Source organism: Diprion similis, chromosome 6, assembly GCF_021155765.1.
Source record: "Diprion similis isolate iyDipSimi1 chromosome 6, iyDipSimi1.1, whole genome shotgun sequence".
NCBI lineage: Eukaryota > Metazoa > Arthropoda > Insecta > Hymenoptera > Diprionidae > Diprion > Diprion similis.
Window position 1 is genome coordinate 12163940 of NC_060110.1, and position 24468 is coordinate 12188407.

General features: G+C 43.6%; 1 protein-coding gene and 1 long non-coding RNA gene across 2 annotated transcripts in view; one reads left to right on the forward strand and one right to left on the reverse strand.

Moving 5' to 3' along the window:
• Nucleotides 1-22799, forward strand: LOC124407729. Its single transcript, XR_006929347.1, has 3 exons — nt 1-411; nt 7366-7367; nt 22788-22799. It is a non-coding gene; the product is annotated as an uncharacterized LOC124407729 (long non-coding RNA).
• LOC124407728 (myosin-13-like) overlaps nt 1-24468 on the reverse strand; it is a 76094-nt gene that overhangs the window by 26842 nt on the left and 24784 nt on the right. Inside the window, exons 3-5 of the mRNA XM_046884161.1 lie at nt 22026-22161; nt 20981-21114; nt 7188-7425 (exon numbers count right to left, since the gene is read on the reverse strand). Of these exons, the coding sequence (XP_046740117.1) occupies nt 7188-7425; nt 20981-21114; nt 22026-22161 (508 nt within the window). The remainder of the gene's footprint in view (nt 1-7187; nt 7426-20980; nt 21115-22025; nt 22162-24468) is intronic.

Sequence of the window (24468 nt, forward strand, 5' to 3'; positions counted from 1 at the left end):
AGTGGATAGCTGCAGGTAGGTAGATACGCGCAATTCCGGGCGGAAGTCACGAGTCCACATAGTTGCACACTGCGGTACGCCACTTGATTTAAACATGTCAGTAGGGAGCTGCCATCGAGTATTCCTAAATCGGCTTCAGGTAGTATTCGCATACAAAACGACTCGGTTCTACCTCCCTTGACGGTGTAGCCCTGACGATGAGAGCACGCAGGCAAGATGCAGCGAGAACAGCTCGATTCCTCGAGTCCTTTACTCGAGTTTCTTTTGCGGATCATGGCGCAGCGTCGGATGTCCACGATATCGCGATTCACCAGGGGTAACCTGAGTTTCCCTCAACTCCAACTGCGGAGCATTCTGTTGCTGCTCCAGGTGTGCAGGTGCTTCCGGTTTACGGGCGGGTATAACGTGCAGGTACTCTACGCAATAGTTGTTCACATGTAGTGCCTAGCAGCAGCATAAACTTGAGCACAAGTCGTACATCCCGGTGTACGTAGGAGCAGGTTTCCTGCCGGTTGAAGGGAACGTTTCGTATCAGTTTCATACACCGCGTCGTATTATATATTACACCGTGTACACTCGTTTGACGGTTGCCTCAATCTTCCTCCACCTCGATTACCATTACCATATTCATTACTATTATTAACTTTGCGACGCCGCGACGCCTCGTTGTCACGCCGGCAGATTTACGTGTCCGATATCGCGAATAAAAAGTCACGACTTAACGCGGCGGTCATATCAATGCAGTCGGTTCGATGACCAAGCTGTGCCTGTCGCAATGTGGAATTTTTTCCAATTTTTTTTTTTCTTTTCTTTGTTGCTGTTCTGAGAAATTTTCTCCTTGTCAATGGTAAAAAAAAAAAAAAAACCAATAATGTATGAATTCACGTTTCGGTTCAAATAGAGGGGTTAGGAAAATACATCAGGAGACAGAAGAAATTAAATTGCACGTGGGATTGTCGTCACGTTTGTTGAGATAGAAAAAATTATTTATCTGATTCTCTAAAGATCATTTCACTAGAGCACTTTCAATTCACTTTTTTTGACCGTTGATACCGATGAAACTTCCTATAGGTATACCTGTTACACCTACATGTGTAATAACATGCAACATCCTTCGGCGGTTTCATTTAAATCCCGAATTAAGCGGGTGTTCGCGGGATATTCTAATTGCCGACGGATTAGGCCTTGTCGTAATTCGCGTGATCGTCTTCCGCGGAGACACTTTCGTACTTCGAGCCAAATTGTCGGGCGGTAAAATTTCCCTGCCATGGAAGTCGCTGATTATACCACGATCCGTCGAGGCTGGATTCCCTTTGACTTTACCTGATCCCCCCTTGAACCTTACGCTCGAAATATTCGGCTTGACGTGCCGCGTGCGCTGCGATACGCCACGATCGTAACACGTAATACGTTGTACGTAGCGCCGCCTCGCGCAATAACCGAGACTCAATACCTGCCATACATATTAACAATAATAACAAATGGAACATACAAAAATTTCAAATTTCTGATACGCGAATCTCACATATCCTCTTAACCCTTTAAATATATATATAAACCAATATAAAAAACCACATAAATTTATATCGTTCAACAATATATATTTTTTTTACCCCCCTCCCCCATCGCCATCCCCCCACACATTCCATCTCTGACTAGTTACTGCGGTTTCGCCTTGCCGACGCAACGGCGTTGGCAATTGACGCACTGACTGCGGCTTAGGCGACGATTAGAAATCTACAGCGACTATCTCAGCAGCGGATGAAGCAGCCCGAGGCAGAGTGCCGCGAGTGACGTCGTCGCGACGGTGGGACAACCATTTTCCGAAGTAACTGCAACAGATCAACAATAATCAAAGTTAGGCCCTGCAAGAATATGGGATGGGTTTACATCCAGATTAGATGGTGCAGTGGCTGCGGGTGCGGAAACAAAGCGTTAATGTACAAGTGCAGCCATATTCGGAGTTCGGGGCTCGACTGCAGGTATATAGGCGATGCGCTAGCTAATGCATGGTGAATTCCCTTTCACCATAGGCATGTCTAGCGGCACGTAACGGACATGACCGGCATGGCAGGGTTTGCACTAAATGGAATTGGCGCCGGTCGTGAGAAGCATTAATGCGTTAATGCCTCGCTAACATCGAATAACACGAGCTAACTTGGAAACCGCACAACGACATGATACCGACGGACTGTTTAAACTTTCTGACGTGTAATCGAATTTCCAATTAAATGGTCGGGGCCCGGCTCGCGTGTTTATTGAATAAGACGCAATTAGCCGGGATTCGCCAGACAGGTTACTCTGCTCAATTTGCGAAAGAGGGTGAGGGAGAGGGGGGGAGAATGAGAGAATGAGAGAAGGATGCGGTGTCTCGGCATCAGGGCCTGCGACCCGGGCTACACGCAAACCGGGAGACGCGGCGGAGTTTGCGGTGTACGTTTGCGTTAATGCGCACGTTCTAATCACTTTATTAGTTCAAAGAGAAGAAACGAAATTGATCCTTACAAGCAACCGCTCGCAGGTCCTTCCGAAAGCGTCCCACAATATATAAGCCGTGCGACACACTAAGGGGCACACGGATGGCGTTTCTTTGAGGAGCATGTTTCGCCGGGGATTCAATTCAACCCGGCAACACTCTCATTTCGAAAGCATAGAGAACGCGAGTAACGTATTCAGACGCAGATGCAGGGCATTCCAACTTTGCCTTGTACTCGGGACTCTCGAGGATCCTGCTGCATGCAGACGACATCTTCTTTCAGATGAATGCGGTACAAAGAAATCCAGCAAAGTTGTGACGTGTTGGAATTTCGATGCCAATGATTTTTGTAAATGTATAAGAAAATCACCTAATACTGCACATACGCCATACGCTAATACAATGTATTAATGCGTGTAGAACTTATAATACGTCGGTCTATGCGGTACGTTAGTTATAGGCATGCAGCAATTGCAGGAATTACCGGAAATTGGAATTTCGCCAGAGTTGCTATGCAAATGATTACATGGTATGTGGCTGCAGCGACCCCCGCGTTTCCTGTTCGCCCACCGAGCGACACAATTTCACTCAAAGATCACGTAAACTTCGTTTGAATATGAATAAGACCTCGAATAAGACTTTGAAGGTGCAGTTGGGTTGATCTAAACATCCGCTCGAGGCTAACTTCGCTCACATCTTCGTGGCAAGTGATGTGATTAGTACTAAAAATAATCAAATAGTATTTTAAACGCGGTTCAAGGTGGCCAGGTAAATATGACTCGTCAGCACCGACACGTCCCCTTGAAGAGATTTCGGGTAGGTATATAAATAAACATATTCAAGTATTACAGGATGATACTTGTTACCGTTATATATATTATAGTGCAGGATCGTGGGAATGTCGGGGAGGTAAAGAACCGTGGAAATAATTTCAACGAGGCTATAACAAGCGCCTTGCTCTCCCCCGTACAGAAATGTAAAATGATATTTGCGCATTCCGGGGTCAAATGGACTTGCAGAGTTAGATTGAAATATAATTCCGATTATTTGAAACCGGGAATAATGACATATTTCTTACGACTCAAACCTACCTGCACGTCAGTTATACGTACCTACTGAGAATAAATTTTACTGGTAAAAAAACTGTACCTATACAATTGTATTAAGACCTTACAGAATAATTTATCGCTTACCCTGATTTCCCTTCGTCGTTAAATCGTCACGTCCTATTATGATTAGGAGCTGTAAGATTAATGCGAACGAGGACACTCCTCAATAGTTCTTCCAAGCAACGCTCTAGATCATTTTAATGTCCTGAAGTAAGTGATCAACTTGAGAGGTCAGGTCTATTTTAGTGTTAGGAGACTGAACCTCGCTGGACAAGCACGACATTAAGTAATTAAGACGATCGATCGGTAGGAAGCATGACCTGATGACTTTGTCAAAGGGACGGAAGGGTTAAGTGAAGCTTCGTTGAGTTGACTTTGAGTAATTTCGGAGACGCGATCGAGGCGGTAGAGTCGGTGAATCGTGCGCGGCTTGAGCCTGCAATCCTCACATCAAGTAGTTCGAGTTCTCGGAAGATAGTCCTCGAGAGAGCGTGGAAACGACTTGAAACATGTCGCAGGCATTACCCTAATTGTTCCTCTCGTAACTAGATTAAGAATTACGCCGAGGTAACGACGTCAGGGGGATCGCGGAATGAGCTTTTCCCTGATCAGGCCTTTTCTGCGAGGCCTTGGAAAACGCTGAAAAGGTTACTGGACCGGCATGCCCGCGCCGCGAGCAAAGCGAATTAAATTGGAGTGCGTGATGGCGAGGATTTTGTCGATGGGAAGGAGCGACCTCTTTCACCGTCACCCTCTTCGGTAACCAGTATCCTGGATTATCGCTCCGTGTACAGGGGGAACTTTGCACCGAAGCTCAGCAGGGAAGGGTCGTTCAAGGACTGTTGCAGCCTGCAGGAACTACCTCAAAACTCATCGGCAGTCAGTCAACAAAACACTCACCGGTCCAGACTCTTGGACCCTGTGCTTGCAGCATCGCATGCTTATCATTCGCATATCCCGCAAGGAGTTCGATGGGAATCGTGTTACGCTTTACAAGTACATGCCTCGGCGTGATTCAACAAGTAGAAGGATCTTCAAATAATTTGTTTTATTGAATTATACCTCGAAGTTTGAGAATTCGAGGAGGATCGAATGGACAGGGTTTCAAATAAGAATACAGATATTTCGCGGGTTATGTAGTGAACTATAACTTGCTTATTGAACAGAAAGTACGTTAGTCATGCATACATCGAGGTGTGGACCACCTGAGCTTAATCTTACTTTCTACCTCAATAATCGCTATCTAAGAAAGCTCTTCTACTTTAGTTCAATTACGTGGGAGGGACGGACTTAATAGTAAGAGAAACAACGCCTCGAGGGAACGAGACCTTGATCAATCTGTATAGTATTATGGAAAGTACACCCCACCTAAGCCTGCAGCCCAGCCCCCGACACCTCAGGGCCTCCATAATGTTGCAGGATGTGAACACAAGGTCGCATTAGGGGTGTACCCCGGAGGTGATCCTGAGATCATGTGACTCGTCCAGCTGATGCACCCTGACTAGCTTGATCAGCTAGTCGAACAATTGGCTAGTGGCTCTAAGAGTCGAGCCCCTTGTGCTAATGCACCCTGATACATGGAACACCATAATAGAGAGTGGACCCAATATAGAGACCTGATCGAGTGTACGACAAGTTATGAAACACGCGCCAATACGCGCTCGTCCGCACTCGCTCACTGCCAAAACTTATCTGCGCAAAACCGCACCCTCGCGGCTCTCGGGCGTAAGCGGCACCCTCCTGCCCTCTGGTTCTTAGCGCTGAAACTATATTCAAACTATGCCCTGCATCTTCAACAGTACAGATCACTAAAGACGCGACAAATGTCTTATTTCGGTTCGGCATACACACGTATATGTGTCTTATAGGTAGGTACGCATCGGCGGATGTTGCTTCGCGATTTGAAAGCGAATATATTTGAATTTGAAGTCTTGACTAACTTAGGGAGGTGCCCTGGACCATTTTGATGTTGACGTATGTATCTCGAAATATCGCTCAAAAGCGAAAAAAACTTGACAGTCCCATTCTATACACAATTCGAAACAAAGGCATTCCGATGCAAATCATGTTCTTTAACTGTAATCTTGATTTCACAAAATAACTAATATTACGTAAAAAAAATGAGCGACCGAGTATTGACAAAAGTTTCCTGTATTTCCCATCAGTTCGTTAATCATGCTACTCAATACAGATTTCACGGTATCGAGTAAAAAGAAATGACTAATTTGGCACCGGTAAGTTGCATGTTTTATTCCTAAAATTAAACAACCCAGCAACAGCGTGAACATATAGGCGAATTAATTGCTTCGTACAATATCACAAATCATAATCGGATAAAAAATTAATGGAAATTTCGCCGGACATGGAACGTAACACGCGTATATGATATGCGTAATATTGTATAATGCGGATAATTTTCAGCGGGACAGGTCATCGCACTTGGCGCTTTAATTTGTCGCATAAATCAGCAATGTAAGGGTTCCTTTGATGAGTTATAACTATGTATGTAGAGTTTTACGCGACGCACAGAGGCACGTTCCGCGGAATATATACAACACTGACGTGCCCGTGGCACGTGTGGAAATTATATGGGTACCCATACATGCGTACTTCGAGCCCTACCACCACATCAAACGGCCTGCAAGCTGCGGGTTAATAAACGAAGCAGTAGGCCGAGCGAGAGGCGGGGAATTGAGTGGGTGCGCGTATAAAAAACTCTGAATGTTAATTAGCGCCAGAGCCTGTCTTTGCCACGGAGAGAGTTTATCTCTATCTAATTCATCCCTCTACTCTCGACGCTACAGCCTCCTTTTCTGCCCGAATCTATGATCTGCTGCCGCATGTGCATGGCATTCACGTCGCATACGCGTATTATGCTCAACCGAAGAGGTTATTCGCGTATCAGTTCACCTCTCGACGGTGTTTCAGCTTCTGTTCGGATTTTCTCGTTCTCGAAAAGTTTGTACCTGTTACTAGTACCTCAGCCGTTTATTCACGTTCAGTTCATCAGCGGAAAATCGCTCCAGTTACTTCAATTATCTTTATGCCCGTCTGCGAAGTGATTGAATTTGATCAGTCACGCGAAGCAGAGCTTTTCATAGCCGTCCTGATGTTCCGCGCTCAGAACATTTGGAAACAAAATCAGGCCTACAGTTTGAACAATAAAAATAATCAACCATGAACATGGTCAATGAATAATTATCTCTCACTAACAATAAGCAGGAATATTGTAAGAAAATTTATTCCGCAAGTAGTTTGTAGAAAACGTACAGAATAGACAAATGAACGAACGAACGTTGACTCTTGTGACAATAAAAAGTCAAGAAACATTACACGACTTCATTAAAAAAAAGATTGAACTGATCAAACTCCAGTCTCGTATTAACAAACCTTACGTTATAATTATATCATGTTTCATTCAATGTTTTACACCAGACGGTTCGCCATTTTGGAAACGAGGATAGCTGCAGTGTAGGTTGAGCGTTAAAACGTAGAGGGTGAAAAAGAAATGCAAATAATAATTAGACGGGGGATGAAACGAAGGGGTGTTAAAATCGCGGAGTTGTGAGTAACACGCTAATTATAACGGATCGTGTGCTTACCTCTCTCGGGGATCGGCTCTCGTTGTCCTGGACCGAGCTGCACTTCGCTCATCGACTTGTATACGGCTGGAATCTCAGCCAAGCATCGCAGGTTCAATTGACCGTTGACATAATGAGACGGAAGCAGTTTGAGGACCAGGCTTAGCTCGCTCCCTAAAAGTCCGGAGCTCGTGCCGAGATGTTGACGACCATCGAAGTTCAAGTCGAAGTTGCGATGCTTCACGCTGGCTTGACCGACCTGCCGGATAAGTAAATATAAAGTGGAGATTAGCGGGCGGTGCGGTGCAGAGGATATGCAAATCTTGTTATGAAAACTTCATTATACCTGATGGTATGCGCGAGTAGCCCTGGACAATTATATGAAGTACGCGAATTTGAATAAAGCTACGCTGCTGAGGAGTAAAGAAAAAAAATGAAGCTCTATTAAAACCGAATCAACTTCCCTCGCGGTCTCAAACTTTTACGCCAAATTGCACACTTTACATTTCTTATTCTATTTTTACATGTATATCCCGTTCCTCCTTCCCCGATCCTCTGCTCTCCTCCTCACTCTCTATCTATCCTTAATCATTTTTAATCCCGAGAAAAATGAGACGGGAAGATACGATGTGTTTTTTAATTATTTCCAAAATTATGTACGCCTCATTTAGGCAGACGCGTTCTTTTCCGTTATTGAATTTCGCTCGTCGGATTAAAACGTCGAACGCGTGAAGATAATTAAAAGTTTTAATTGATTCGTCAATTTGACAAATAATTAGAATTTAAATAATCTTCTCCTGAATGCATAATTTTTCATTCACAACAACCCACGCACTCACCCTTCAGCGGTGAATATGAATCCTCGGATTTTCACGGGAATCAAATCTTATTTTCATTGTTTAAAAAGTGAGCATACAACATCGGTATTAACATTTCCTCTCCTCTTTCTCTCTTTGTGTGTGTATGTGTGTGCGCGCATGTGTATCACGAGTGCGTGAAGTGCTCAACGTATTTTGAATGGGTTCACATCCTATAAATACCAAATGTTCTCGGGAGCAGAGAGCGAGCACCGGAGGTGGGTAACAGCTGTTTTACAAGCCACCCCATAAAATAATTTCGCAAGGTATGGTAATGTATCTCGCGAACTGAAAGGTGAAAGTAATTTCTGATAAGAAGACTAAGATGTGTTCCGTATCGCTATGCCAGCTGGTTTACAATTACAAACTGATCTTGATCTCGTTTCTCGCACCAGAGTTGAGGCTCTGAATTTCCTCCAGTCTCCGCAAGCATCGAGACGGATTAATCCAAAGTTGTGGAAATATCCGTAGTACGGTGTATTGGAGTTTTTTATACGTGTGTCTCAAACGACCCGTGAAGTAATGTAATTTCTCAACGTTTCTTCCGACAATTGTATCGAGAACGAGAGTCACGCGAGCGATATTCAAATAAAGTGATATGAGAAAAGCGAAGAATAATATCGGCGGTAGCGCGTGCTATGTACCCATATTTGAGTTCGATATGAGGGAATCGGTGCGGTGAAATTCAACGTCCCTTCAACACCTTGAGAACCAGTCAAGCCATATGGCGTCACAATTTGAATAATTTTTGTTATACTGATCCGATATGTTCTCGCGCCAATATCGGGATCCTGGCTGTGCAATTTATAATTCTGGAACTTGAATTTCATGCCCTTCTTTCACCTTCTGCATTGGAAATACTTCACTGTGCAGGGATTACGAATGAATGGTAAAGGCTCAAAATTCCATAAAAAATGTACGACCTTTCGGTAGAGAGAGTGCTAGCGGTGATTTGAATCGAAAGCGTAAAAACGTGATTAAACATGGTACAATTATGTACAAGGATCGATTTTGTTTCATTCAGAGCAAAACCTGTCATCTTCCTGCAGTCGAACGAATAGCCATTCATTTCAGCTAATTTTTATCGTAAAATCACTTTTACCTGCGGGCGTATCGATAAAGAGAAAAGGGGATCGTTGTGTCGAGGCTGGTATCTGGGTGAAAATTTTTTAAATTGAAATCGCAATGTAACACATCCGTAGACAAAGTGTTAAATTGACTTCGTTTCGAGCTTTCGAGTCAGTGATCAACTAACGATGCTTTAATGTTGATTAGCATTAGCGTTAATTGAGTGTCTCGGGTAGTACTGCGTTCAAAGAGATGATTAATCAGGGAAGTTACAGGGAAGCAGGGTGTTTTACGTTATTGGGATGTCTATGCTGATACTGTTGTCAAGGGTTACAAAGCGGGTGAATACCCGCCGTTCGAATTAACCATAATACAGTATAAATATACATATAGCAGCCTAGCTTTGGCTAGAATTGTCGGCAGAAGGGTTGCACGAACGGTTGTAAAATTCGCCGTGGTCGACGCAGAAGAGTAACTTTCCCGCGCCCGAAGCGCTCGAGCGTTTGATCAAACCGTGAGTATATAATACATTATATGCATATATTCGTATGTAAAACGCGGTGGAAACATTAACCTGAAACGTGCAGAAGGCTGTGCGATAATACGAATGAAATATTTATCAGGGAAGGAGAGGAGAACCGTGGAAGTAAAACAAAGCCCGCGCCTCCGCAGCAGGACTGCTTTTTTATAGGGGATGAGACGGGATAAATATCGCCGGGTTTATTTTACGCCGCAGGAATATCGCGCGTTGTAGAGAGACGCGTTCCTGTTATTGACATCCACGTTTTATATGAAGGTGCACACCAGAAAGTAGGTGGGTCGTGTATGTCGGACCGCGGACAGGGAGGAGGGCGCACGCAGCCGCGAATGGTGGAATCTTTAGTTTATAGGCAATCCGATCATATATTCCATGAAATTTTAACTTCCGTTTCGCTTTGCGCCGCGACCTCGCGTCCGCCATGTAGGCCAACGTGCAGTTTATACTGAAATTATAGCACTTGCCAAGCTCCGTCCAGCGCTTATATTTTCTCACCCCCTCACCGAGAATCCAGGATTGCACAAATCCTAAAATATAACAGACCTCGGCGTTATCCTGCATATCCCGCGTTATCATACATGCGGCTGCTTGCATGCGTCCCCCGGTTCACTGTTTGCGGGTTCAGTACTGCAGCAACCTCGGTGGTGGATGGAGGGTGGAGGGTGAAGGGTGGCTTGCTTGGTGCACACCTAACGTTACGAGGATGCAGGTCTATGGAGCACGGGGGGTGGGGGGGTGATTTATTCCTTGTGGAAAGAGAATTCGCGTCTACTTTTACACGGTCGTCGCGAGTTGCCTACCCTCAGAGCTTTGCACGGATCGAACGACGCATCGCGATGTAATGTTGAATAATTCAGCCCTCCAGCATTACAGCACAAATTTATTGTCATTACGTTGCGCAGATTCTGCAGCTCTATTTTTACAAAGCAATGAAAAAAAAAAAAATCAACAACAAACAAAAGTAATACAGTTACAGATTGACAGCTAGGTGTACACAGAAAACACATATAATTTGAATTAAGGAAAGGTTAAGGCGAAGAAAACGGGTCATCCGCTATAATAGACTTCAAATTTCAATTCAGGTCCTCGAATTGACGCCTTTTCAGAGTCTCTCTCGTGGGCGAATATGAATTTTTTTTAACCATTTTTATTAGTAAAATATTTCTTTTTTTAATTTTACAATTTTTTTTCGGTATATCTTCAGGTCGTCGGTACGTGTGTCGTTTTTTTGGGGGGGTGGGGGCTTGGAATAAATATACCGCCGGAAGGCGCGACGCTGTTATTTTCGTAAGAAACACGCACGTATTTGCTTTGAGTCTGCATAATAGGATACCAGGATACAACGACGTCTTTGACGCACCATCTAATCCACGTGCTGCAAAACGTAAAAATCTTTCTAGAGTCTTTTTCATCGCTGAAATTATTTATTAGTTTTTATATTGCTTCTGCCGATGCTTTTCTTCATTTCACTTAATTATTAATGACTTTCGGTGAATTCATACCTATAACAGCCAAGAGTTTGTCACATTATGATAATCGGATTAATTTTTTACTATAAAACATAAACTTGCGAGAAGATGCGCCTGGAATAAACAAGACTTGATTTTTTATCAATGCAAGCTGAATGTACATTTACATCGTTGCTTTCTTTTTACACGTTTTCTTCTCCTCGAGAAATTTATCTCTATTTATGGACCTGAAATTTTGCAAGAAACTATTCTGTCATTTTTCATGAAATTTTATGTCTTGAATACAGTCACATGAGATCCGTCAGTGATTGGCAGTGATTAATTTTGGATTCATTTCATTCGTTTCAAGAGCACATTTGTATCGGAAATTTCATAATCATGCAAAAATTGGAGCCTGTTATTGAAAAATACTCAACGCTCTTCTCATAAATTAATGTAAATATGTACAGAAACGCATTAATTCAATCTTGACTATAACAATGACGAATCGGGTATATGCTCTCGATTATAATAGAGAACACTCGAAGGAGGCGCATCAGTTACAGTTAAGGTTGAATTACAGAAGATTTATTCCGATCGAGATAGCGTGCGGTTCTCCTCGCGGTGATTTCTGAAGGCGGTAGGTAAGTAGATATAGGTGGGTAGGTATAACACCTATCCGCCGAGGGAAGAGGAACAGGCGGTGGATAAGTTTCAGCGCTCCAGCAGGCGAAGGTGTAAGGTGTAAGGTATATGGCGGAGGAGTCGAGGGTGTTGGATGGATAAAAAGGTAGGACGGGGGGGGGGGGGGGGGCGAGGGATGCGTATCCCCGGCCGATACCAAAACCTCTGCGTCGATCTCGCGTCAAGTCGTCCGGGAGAGAGGCAGGTAATCGTTTTGGCAGTGTTCATAAATTCCACGCTCTGTTGGCTATCAATAAGCATTGTTTTGCCACTTTGGGGGTCGTAAAATGGATCGGCGTAACGCGTTGCGGGCCTAATGAAGATTAATACACGCTGGATGCACACGCACGCACTCCTACACGCGTCGAATGTATCTTGAAATATGGCGTTCCGGTGATTCGGTATAAAAATTACAAATTGGCACCTCCGCGGTGCCCGGCCGGAATGGGAATGAAGTGGTTTCGAGTTGGTGGTGTAACGGAATCGCGGGAAATTGAATCGGGCCGCGCGATTAATCATCTTCAGAGTCGTTAGTGGCACGCGAAGACTATCAACGTTACAAAGTGGAAAAATCCTCCACCGCGGCGGCAAGAAGGGCGAACTATTCACTCTCTCGCGCTCGGCACCCGAGGACCATCTCGCTTTTTTCGGTTATCAAGCGTGTATGAGTATTTTTCAACGTCATTTTACCCCCCGTTCCACCGCGTTTTTTGTTGCCCTGCGAAATTTCAGCTCTCATATACACGCACGATTTACGTCATGTGAAAAGCTCAGTCAACCCTTTCCGCGCCGTTTGAGAGGAGAATAAATCTCTCCGGGATGGAGATGTACGGCTTCATCTGTGCACACACAGACCGGCTAATTCATTATTAATATTTACACACGCGGCTAGGAAACCCTCGTTCTCCTCGTCGCTTTCCACGCTTAGTATCAATTTGTATTCGTGGTTTTTAAATACCTCCGAGTGCAGCCACTGCACCGGGCGAATGCATTCAGGGCGTGAGTAGATTCAGGATGGGTAGATGGTAGGTGTACCTACTTCGAACGGTTATATCCGAGCGGCGATGCATTCGTGATACGGACGACGAGAGTTTGTATATTTTCCTAAAACAACGAGACCTCGGCTCGGATGGTATTCCGGATCTCCTGCACTTGCACGCACTGAAATAATTCTAGGTACTCCGTAAGTCCAACAAACTAAGGGATTTCCGTTACGTTTCCCCGAACTAGTACTGCTAATGACATATGGAAGCTTGTTTAATCGAATCTGAGAATCAGGCAGCGCTTTTCAAGCCCTTCCGAGTCACCTCTTTGATCTCCCGGAATTCGATCTAGCTTCGTTTGCGTTGAGGGCTTGCGCGAGGCGAAGCCTTTCGACCATTTTTTCCCTTCCGTTGCAGACGTCCGCAATTATTACACGATTCATCCAAGATTACTTAACGTGCTGTGAATTTCATTTTAATGAATTTGTTTTTCTTTCTTAGATATGTTTACGTGAAAATCAAAATCACACTATCTTAGTTAAATTCATATCGAGCCTTCAAGCCTTCTGGAGGATTTTCAAACGGATGTCCCTCAATCCTCCATTAACCTATATTTTCACTTCTTTGTACGGTCCTTTAGTTATTCCAGTACACGTATTACCTACGGGCCATTATCTAGCCTTTAGATGTTTGAACAACGTGGAAAAAACTCTGGATTTACCTACGAGTTCCAATAATTTCGTTCGAGGATCGATTTCATGAATGAGTCATTATTATCCAATAATTCCTCATTAAAAATAACAATTCAACTTATACATGGATTCTCGACTCGTGCCCTGAATTTGTACCAGCTTCTTTTCAAGGGGGAAATTACAGGCATACATTTCAGAATCGCTGACGCGTTGACAATAAGTTGTTTTCCGACTGCAGCAAGGCGGAGAGACTATCGGATCTGTTCAGCGGGTAGAGAAGTAGGTAATTTCTCGAGAAGTTCCGTACTTAAGCTGCGGTGAAAGACTGTTCTTTATTCTTTGTACGTACGTTGTCCAATGTTGTGGTGGAATAGTTGTTCCTATTCACGCTTCTATTACCAACAACGACGCGTACAAAGTCAAGTTCTCCCGTCAAGGGGCGGGATAATTGGTACCAAGAGTATTGCCAACTTGTAACGTGGCAATTTCGCCGGGAACTGGCAACTTCTCGTCGTGCTAAATTGAAGTGGATACACCTGATTTCAGACAACGCCTCACCGAGCTTTGTCCAGGCCTGCGTATTAATTATATTCGAGTATTCAGCGTACGTTTTATTCGCAAATTCTTCCAATCCGCGCATATACGTGCAAAAGTTGATAGATAGCCGCTGCCTCTTGAAATCGCGATGACCAACTCTACTCGAGCTATTCGCTTTACTACTTAAGCACCTCGATAATCGCACCCCAGATTTTAAGATCGGATAATATAATTTATTCACTCTGTAGAAATGAAGCTTTTATGGGTACTGAAACAGTAATTTACCGTTCCTTACGTACCGTTAATCTAGTATCTGGATTAAGAGCCTAGATATACCTACCTCTGAACTTTCATTGAGGTGAAATATATATTATTATTCTCGGAAACGTCTTGGAAAAGTTATTCAGTTTTCGTTGAAATTGCGGCTTTCATTATTCACCCCCTTAACTTTGCGATTCCCTCTCAATTACTCGGGATAATTATCGCCGTAATGTCGCGCCAGTCGACAAATTCCTTAGCGACGTGAAAATAAGCAACAAAAACGACCCGTAAAATATCGCGATGGCCTATAATATATCTTTCGCCGTTGGTCACGAGCTGTTTGGCGAAAGGTCGAAACGCCGCAGGGTTGGAGCCGCGTTTTTCGTTTATCTGCAAGAATCTACAACAATGTATTGAAGTTTTGAGGGCCATCTTTAATCTCCCACTGGTTGATACTTCGAATCTCACGATGAATGCGATTATAATACAATGTAATTATAGATACGAATATTGCGATCGATTGGACGGTGAGTGCGATGGAATGAAATTTGTAAACACGATGAAATTTCTTCGGTAAACGATAAAAATCCCCGAGTGTATAATCAGGAATAAGCAAGGTGGTTACTTAAAAAAATATAATAATAAGTACTTGTACCACACAACGCAAGAACTGGCTGAGAGAGTCAATTTGCACGCTAAATCTGTCGTTGAGTACGAATCTGTTAGCATATTTTTCATCGCGAGGTGTCGCAAATACGTACGGTATAATATATGAAGGTATACCAAGGTAAATTATAATTTCGCACTTTGACATGGTTTTCATAAATTGTATGCTGGAATGAATTTATATCCGAACTATATAATATATGTGAGTATATTTTTTCGCGTCTCTATGACTCTAAATTTCGTGATTTACACACCAGCTGCGGTACCTGAGTGTCGAGTGAAACGAAATATGTAGGTAAGCACCCACCCAAGTACACGTGCTCGCTTGTAATTCACTCTGAACGACTCGCGCTGTGCACGCTCTTTATCAAAGCGTGGTAATACTGTGGTTAAAAATCTCAAATATTGCGGCACCATAAAACCAATTCACAGTGCCGTGAGCACGTGGGAAGATCGTAGATGGGTAAAAAAGGGATACATAAAATGGTGAAAGTCAACAAGCCCGAACGTTCTTTGAACCAGAGATAAAGCCAGCATCGTTGGGTACTCAGCATCGCCAGAAGACGTGGTTCCTTTATGAGTTATGGTTGGGTATGCAGCACGAAAGTAAGCAATAAATGTGAGTGAAATGCCGTTATCAAGCCATCTACATCGGCGAGAATCGACAGGTTATATTCAGGGCTTTCAAAATGCTGTTTGAATAGCAGAAGCTCGTATAGCTCTGAACATCCAGCCGAAATAGCTGCCACTACGCCACTGCAGGAAGGTTCGGATCCTCTGAGGGATGATTCGGTGGCCGACGCGACAGGGACACTCGGGGTTTGGTGCACGGGTGGTGACAATACGAGTTGCGGAGCACATGGTGACCGATGGGAAAGGGCGAAGTTACGACTGTGAAGCCCGTTCGATTATTGGTCGGTATTTGCGAAAGGGGGCATGAATACGGAAGACGGGTCAAGCCGAGCCGCGACCGCCGCTGACAAAGGGGAATGAGGCGTATATCCGGTGCAGGGTGGATCTAAACGGAACCAGCCGTCACTTGTTTGCCCAGCGTCCTTCCAGCCGTGGCTTGATGTATTTCATTCGAATTCGGGAATCCTTTGTGCCGCGGGCTGCAGGCGGGCATCATACCTATAACGCTGGGAAGCCAGGTTTGCGGAAACGCGATGGCCTCCCGCGAGAGCAAATGTCGTGCGGAGGAAGAGACGGAGGAAAAGGTACAAATGGAGGAAAATGTGTATAACACGAAAAACAAACGAGGGTGTTCAAGTCAGGTAGGTATACTACGGGCGGCCGTCCTCCCTTTCCCTTCGTCCCTCGAGCTGTCCTTTTCTCTTCCTGACGCTCCTCCAGGCACTTTCATCCTTTCCGACGGTCCTTCCGTTCTCCGAGTTGTGGAGGTTGTGCCTCGCGCCACGCTTACACGTCGAGAATACGAATACTCCGCGGGAAAGACCGGGCAAGTACGCACTTGTAATGAAATAAAGATGTTGACGCCTCGTGGTAGTGTTACTGGCAGTGACGAGGACTCCCCGAGAATTGTGAAACTGACTGCTGCCGGAGGGCGACGCCCTTGTGTGTATCACTTTTACACTGCGGCATCATGTGTGGGTGACGTGACACGATGACGACAAGAACAAGAAGTGGAAGTGGAAGAAGAAGAAGAAGAAGAAGAAGAAGAAGAAGAAGAAGAAGAAGAAGAAGAAGAAGCCCTTGTCAGGCGGAAATGTTTGTTTTCCCAGTGCTCTGGGCGCCTCTTCGCTTCACCTCTTGGCAGGAAATACAACTGTGAATTTATATCATCACCAGGAACAAACATAGATTTCCAACTCGTAACTTTCCATGAAGCATCTCAGCCTTGGCTACTAGTTCTAATACGACTGTTAACGTATCGGTATGATGGACTTCAATGTTTGATCATTCAAAATCAGGTATTGGTTACATAACTTGGATTGCATACTACGAAAGATTCCGGATTTTGGATCCTATTATCCTGAAATGATATCTTACATTTTTCATAAGCAATTGTTTCAACTATTATGTCCTGGAAGCACTAGAGCTTTCTAATACCAATTTTTTTTTTCAAGATGGTACAGAAAAATGACTTTCTTCAAACCGATGAATCTTATCGAGTCTGAAGATGACAGGTTTTTATGATTGAATAAAATCTGGTAGCGCTTAAGACGTATGTATTGTTTTCCCGATGATGCAGGTTCGGTGTACAATATCCACGTTTATAGGCCCAAATTGAAGGTCGGGCTTTTTTCTACCTATTTACCGGTTACCGTTCGTCAAACAGAAGGTCCACAAGAGAAAATTTAGTTTCTCGAGGTCCAGAGCGGTCAAAGGGAAATGATTCAATTTCTGCGAGATCCGAAGATGTTGAAGAGAATAAAAGAAATTTGAACCAAAACCGATTTCTGAGGAAAAAGAGACACCGTCCCGGAGGGAGTGAGACTTCCTTATTAAAGTGGCTCAAGTATAAAGTTGCAAAGACAAATAGTATAGAAGTAGAAGCTTATATAGACTGTATTACGAAATATTTCTAATGCAGGATAGCGGAGGAACTCGAGTGAAATATCTACGAACGCCAGAGCTTACAGCTTATAAGTTGTAAGACTCGTTCTTATAACGAGTTTGAAATTACATGTGACAATGACGTAAGCGGGACTTAGCCGAGGGGCGCTCAGATTACTTTCGCGGTGAACCGGAAATCGGGGGAAATCTGGTACGCGGTAAAATTTACTTTACGCATAAAATTAGCATCTAGGCGAGAAGGTGGAGGTGGAGGAGAAGGAGGAGAGGATGATAATCGACTGACTTTATAATTCGGAAGGGGTAGACTCGACGTGGTTAGCCCGAAAGACTGGAATGCCGGTGGCGCGTAGCCTAACACAAATATACCGAGCAGCAGACGTCAAATTTCAGTTTCCTCCTCTTCGTCTCTCTCTTTCTCTCTCTTACCGTCCCTTCCGCTTCTCCTCGAAGACATCACGGACTCATGGTGCTGCTAGGAGAATCCTTAATTATTGGGTGTTTCTCTTTGCTTTACTTCTTCGGATTAGATTGGTGCTGGTGGCAACCCCATTTGGTTCGTAACTCGAGGTCCCTTTTATTCTCGTCGTCCGACCTCCACGAGGACAGTTCCACCAGACTGTATGTACACGAAACGCCGCCGGGGAACAAATTCTCGACTTCCTTACATCGAATATACGTGCGCATCTGAGCCAGTCCACAAAGGCCCCGAGGCTACGCGGCTGAAATATTTAACCTTGTAGGACCGACAACTTTCCGCCTTCCGCCAAACAACACCATCTTCTCTCGGTTAGATACGTCGTGCAGACACTCGGCGAATAAAAGAGAAATCACCACCCCGTTTCTTGGTGGTTTGTGGGTGACGGGCTTAACGTGTAAACAAATGTTGCCAGTCTGCATCGCTCGCCCCGACACCCGCCATGCGACATAAGGAATATTAAATTAACGAGGGGATCAAGAAGGATTTACGTCCAACACGAGCGACCCCGCTTAGCTTCTCCATTACCCCAAGAGCCGCAAAAACTTGGAAAACTCCGGCGAAGAATCCACAGCAAAGAAATCGGCCAGGATTTGCACATAAATACGCGTGCTCGGTGAAAAATTTATCGGAAATTCACCTTCCAATGCCTGGACGAATTGATATAGGGTACAATTATACGTCTGGATAAGGTAAAGCGTAATGTTGCCGAGGAGAGAAACGGTGACCACTGCAACGTACGGATGAAAGAGAAATAATCTCTCTCACTCTCACCTCTATAATATGTGCCATGTATTATTATCTGCTCTTTGTTCCCTTTTTGGATCGACAAATATATTCAGCGAGCGTCGTGACGCGCTCTCATCTTTGAAAACAAGGGATGTTTTCGAGGGGGAGTCTATCCTGGATGAGTGGAGCTTGTCAGACCGTAGTGAAGTTCTGTGAAAAGTTCTGTTGAAACAAAGCCTGGCCACGCGTGTTCTCAGGAATTTCGATCACTATTGTTTCGTTCGTAACAAACGATCAAGAAGAGATATGAATATTTATGAAAAAACAGTTCTACACTTGCGGAGCTTTGTGTATCTGACTATCGGCTTTGACGCATCGCTTTGTCGATAATATACTGGCGAAGCGAGTCTATCTTTGACAATAGTTTTTCAACTATATCAACTATACTCAGACTTTTAACGAAAATTAATTGTCAACTGCCACGAGACGGACGGACGGACTAATGGATGATGCATTTGCGAAGCGAGTAGATTTACGGTCGGTTGAGATATAAGCTGCAATAGCACTTACGTTACTGGCTTCGTCTCCGCAACCTAATCTTTGGCAAAAAATGGATAATGGCGAAAAGAGGTCATTTTTGTACTGCAGGGTGTCTCTGAATTTATGCCTTCATGCGATGTGACAAACTCAAGCGCAGATTCGTAGCTTCATCATAGTTACTTCGAGATGATATTATCGGACGTTTGACTTGCTTGCCATGCAAAGCGTACATCATCTCACGTGTCTCTTTTCGTCGATCAGATTTTTCTTAGCAGTACGCCAAATATCGATGGTGTTTCCTAATTTCTCATGTGTGCAACCATACGTGCGCCGTAAACCGAAAATTTCAATGGGATAATGAACTTGAATCGCACAGTTTACCGCTAGCTTCAAATCAGTACAGGGTTGTCTATTCATAGCCGTATATAGTTCATAACAGCAGATGGCTAATGAATTGATTTATAGCGCACCGTGAAAAGCCTCGTTAATAAAGTTCGAACGGGCAAACGAACTGGTCAGGCATATCGGAAGGAGAGGGGACTTCAAGACTTCCGTATCTGCTGAAGGTGGAATATGCGAGGAGCTCATGGCGCACGGTAAAGGATGCTTGAATGGTCGACTCCGCACAACGATCAAACTTGCTCTGAACAAACCGACGGACCGGGAGAAATCCAGTAAACTTATTCCATTTTCTAAACTCCCGTTGAGTATATGTTCAAGTCGTCCCGAGATGACTTGCTCGAATAAGATCTTAATTATGTACCTGCTGTTAAATCCGTTGAAATCAGTTTGAACTAAGGGGAAATCTGCGGAAGTGAACACGAAAGCGGAGTAAAACGGCCAAGTGAAACAACGACGGAGTCCAAGTTCAGAGTTTCATTTCAAAGTCCCGCACCACACCCGTTGGAAGACACACGGAAGAGATGAATCGAACGAACGAGTCCGTGATGGTCACGTGGATTCTTTCCTTTCGGTCGAAACAACTCTGTGGCGCTTTTGATGTTTTCTAGAGAGCTTTGAAAATGGTAAGTCAGACGAGTATGTAGGAGAACGAAAATAAAACGAAGCAGCATTTGGGAGAATGTTTCCACGGTTCTTTTGACACTCGTTCGGACAAAAGTTTGATTGATTCCAACCGGAATTCTGCCGGATCGACCGAATAATCTCGTAAATTCATGTTTGTATAGGTATATAACATTCTTTGTCCATTCGAGTATTGTATTCCATGTACTATATATTTTTTTTTAACTCACTTCAACTGCATCGATAAACTATACATATTGTTGTAAACGAAATGCTGCTGGTCTCGTTCAATTGAAGCTTTTGTACATACGTCATTGGACAAGCGTTATTTACGATCGACCGGTTCTTGTTATTCCAATCGTCCATAAGTGACAGCTTATTGGCACGAAGTCACGAGGAAACGATGAAGATATGCTGCGAATCGCTCGCATCGCGTTCTCTCGAAAATTTCGCTTTCCCACACAGAATCAAACCGTATTTTTCGTACGGTTTCGTTCTATTTCAAGGTCGCATCGATGCACGGTTCGGTTGATTTTAATCGGAAGAAATAAAAATCCGTCTACCTATAAGTGGCGCCATTCAAACGTCATATCGGAGAATTTTTCAATAAAAACCAGAACGCGTCCAGCTTGTTTTATTACGAAATTTTATTTCGCTTTTAATAAAAGTTTTCCCTTGCTGATCGTGTAAAGCTCATAATTATGGCGTACCATGATGTAAAGCCCAAAGCGAGAATAATTGTTACCTCCATTAAAAAATTTTTTTAAATACTCACCGGCACGTTGTTGAGCGTGAATGAAAGGTGGGTGGATGGTTTTGAAGGCGGTGAAGTGCAATTTGCTTCGAGAGTATCTCCAGGATCATAACGGTCTCTACCGGTTGCAATCGTGGGCATTGCTTGGGGTAAAGCTGAAACACAATTTTCACAGAGGTAAACAAGATTTTTATTATTTTTCTCCGACAGGTAAGCCCTGTTGACACTATAGTATACTCGCGCAGAGGAAGAGCTTTTTCTCTATCCAGTCGCGAAATGAGGACCGTAACCGTACTTCTTCCTCCTCCTTGAGATGAGATAGTATTTTGCGCTTCACGTTCAGCGATAAAACAATCTCGGCTCTAATAGCTCGATCGATATTTCACGACATTATGATTTTTACCTTCGTACATAATATAAAGGCGAAGGAAAACTTTTCACATATAAGCTGATTATATTCGAATCAATCGTAAAATAAAGAGAATAGAATAGAATAGTACAGTATGCTTATTTATCCATAGCGATATTGAACAATATTACGAACGTAATCGACATAAAAGCGAAAGAGCTAGTAAACAGTAACAGTAAACAGTGAATTTTCAAAGAAAGCGAATATTCAAAGAAAGATGAGCGATTTAAGAGAGAGAAGGAGAGTGTTGAATTTCTACAATACTTGTCTAGTCTTAGGTAAACTCTTTGCTGAATCAAAACTGTTTATAGACCAAAGACGGTGGGTATATCGGTGTGTCAAAACTTGCAGCTGAGGCTTACGAAAGTTTGCAAACGTATTTTGCACGTTAATACGTGAATTCAGCTTCGGTATTACAGAACACGGATTAGGGATTAAGTCGAACTTGCGTAAAAACTAATCCGCGAATATTCAGCGCGGTTAATTTATGACAGAAGGTGGGCAGAACCTTTCAGGACAAAGTACGGAAGCTTCGATATTTTAAGCGTTGTAAAATTACAGCAAGGCAGGTGTTGCAATTTTCCCACCCATTTATGGGTGTGCTCAAAGAGGGTAAAGATAGTGAAAAGTGTTTATCACTTTTACTGGGCTACTCACATACAACGTTCAAATTCTTCGTCACATAGGCCGTTGAGAATGATGGTGCATCGGTCGTAACCTCGCAGCTAAAGTTCCCGGAGAGTCTGAAATCCACGTTCCTCAGCATAACTTGACTACTGTTCGAGTTCGTGACCTGAAAAGAGAAAAGCGATATAAGTTTGAGGCGAGCAGTATTGCTTGATGTACTTCGTAGGGTGGCGATAAAACAACTTGCGGAGTAGTCCGGTGCATTTAATCAGAAAGAAACGAGCGTTTTCTCGCAATTATAAGGGTTCGAAAGTAAAGTCAGTATTCAAGTTGTGAAACCAGGGCATTTTTTCCCCGCATGGCAAAGTTTCCTTATGCAATCCTGGCTCCTCCTAAGGCCACTCCCGATCAATCCGTTATACGCTCAATCGATCCCAACCCCCTGGCCCCGATGCAGAACTAGTCTCTGTCAACGACAGATTAATCGATAGAAAGCGTCGCGTCGCCCGGTTATCACCAGACTTTATACGAGGTCAATATTGCTCGATGATTTCGAAAGACAAAAGGGGGATAGGTTGGAGGCGGAGCCTTCGATTCTGGATTTATAGACGGTCTTTCATTCCGGGGAGAACAAAACCCGGCCCTTGCTATCCACTGCACTCGGCACTATTGCGACTCGTTGGAACTTAAAAGCTTCATTGTCGAGAGGGATAAATATACGAGAGCTAGGCGGTATGGCTCCGAGTGGATAGGAGACGCGAAAGTAATGCTTCTTTTACATATTTTAATCAGGAGCTTTAGGTATTTACCTAAACGCGCGCGAACCATTCAATGCGGAGGAGGGTATTGAAACATTCAAACTTTTTCACCTACAATTCTGCGTCAGCTTTCTCTACCAGCGACGCACAGACGTGAACGAAACCGCGGAGAGCGTCCATTCGGTTATCAAGATATGAATAAATTTCCTCGCCAACTTTTATTTCCGCAAAGTGCAATCAGCGAAAATCCGTACACACGCTACCGATCTATGTCACACTACTACTACTACTACTACTACTGATACTACTACCAAGCCTGGAGGTGAGCCGAAGTTTTATCTCCGGTAAAATCTGGTTATTGAAAGGAGTCGTTTTCTGTCCGAACGTCGATGGGACCTCGTGCAATTTTTATTTACGATTATAATTTGCATCGGGTAAATCTCTACCGCTCAGATCAATGCCACCGCGGTGCACGTTAACGATCTCTGATCAACTATTCCGCAGTTTAAAGCATACATGGTCCGTATCATTCGGCACCCATGGGACAACGACGTTCAGCACCGCGGACATGATCAGGTGAGTAAACGTTGCGCAAACCTTCATTTGCATGCCATTTGTCGAGCCTCAAAGACCAAAGTATGTACTCGGACCGATTCAGTCGGCTCTTCTGCATAATCATAGATCAAGCGCAGTGTTGGATCATTTCCGGTGATATTTTGGATTCCTAAGATTATTCAAACCCCCGGGTGCGGGTAATGAAACGCGAGTCTGCTGCAGACGGAATTGATATCATTATTCTTCGTCGAAAATTCTTGCTTTCTTTTTCTCTCTCTTTTCTCTCTCTCTTCAGCTTTGATCTATTTAATCGTGTTGATCTACTTGTCACGCGGACACTTGCAGCTATTTAATGTACGTAAATCTCCGCACGTCTGATACGCGAGTTTTCAAAACGTGACAAGTACTGCATTCGGTAATTAATGATTACTCCGCGATGGAAGTTTTTAACTGCACCATTGAAAAGATCGCCAAATGAGAAAAAACACGCGAATAATTGTCACCTCCAGCTCACCGTATTAATTTCAAACATTTATTTGTAATGTCAGTCTTATTACTCACCGCCGCATCTCAATAATAATAGTAATAATAATGATAATACTGTCACGACGAGTCGTTTGTTTAACACAACAAAGCTTCGAAAACTTTTGTATACGTTATATTCATATTTTATGAAACGACGTAACTTATACAACGCGAGTGGGTTATTAAGACGATAATATATACGTGATTTCACATACAAAATTCAGTAAGTATTTAATTTAAAATACAAGCTTGTATACCGCGCTTCGTAACTTGAAGCAAGAAAAAAAAAGTAACGAATGAGAAAAAAGCAGGAAAAAATGGAGAAAAAGTATGATTCATGAAAGCGTTAAGAGAGATGCTACGTCCGCCTCTTTTCCACCCTTTGGCTTTAATTTTATAGAGCTTCGGTGTTTCTCATAAATGGTGTACGTCAAGTGCGCGCGGAGATGATGGATTTTTGATGAAGGGATATCCGGGAGCTGAAAATGGGAATCTCGCAATACCTGAAGGCGGTTGCTCTTTCACGTGGGAGGATAATTGAAGAGAGTATTCGAAGGAGAATTTTCCAAGTTCCGGTATAATGTAACCATCGGAAATTAATGTATGATACAAACTCACAAATGCATTTATAGTAT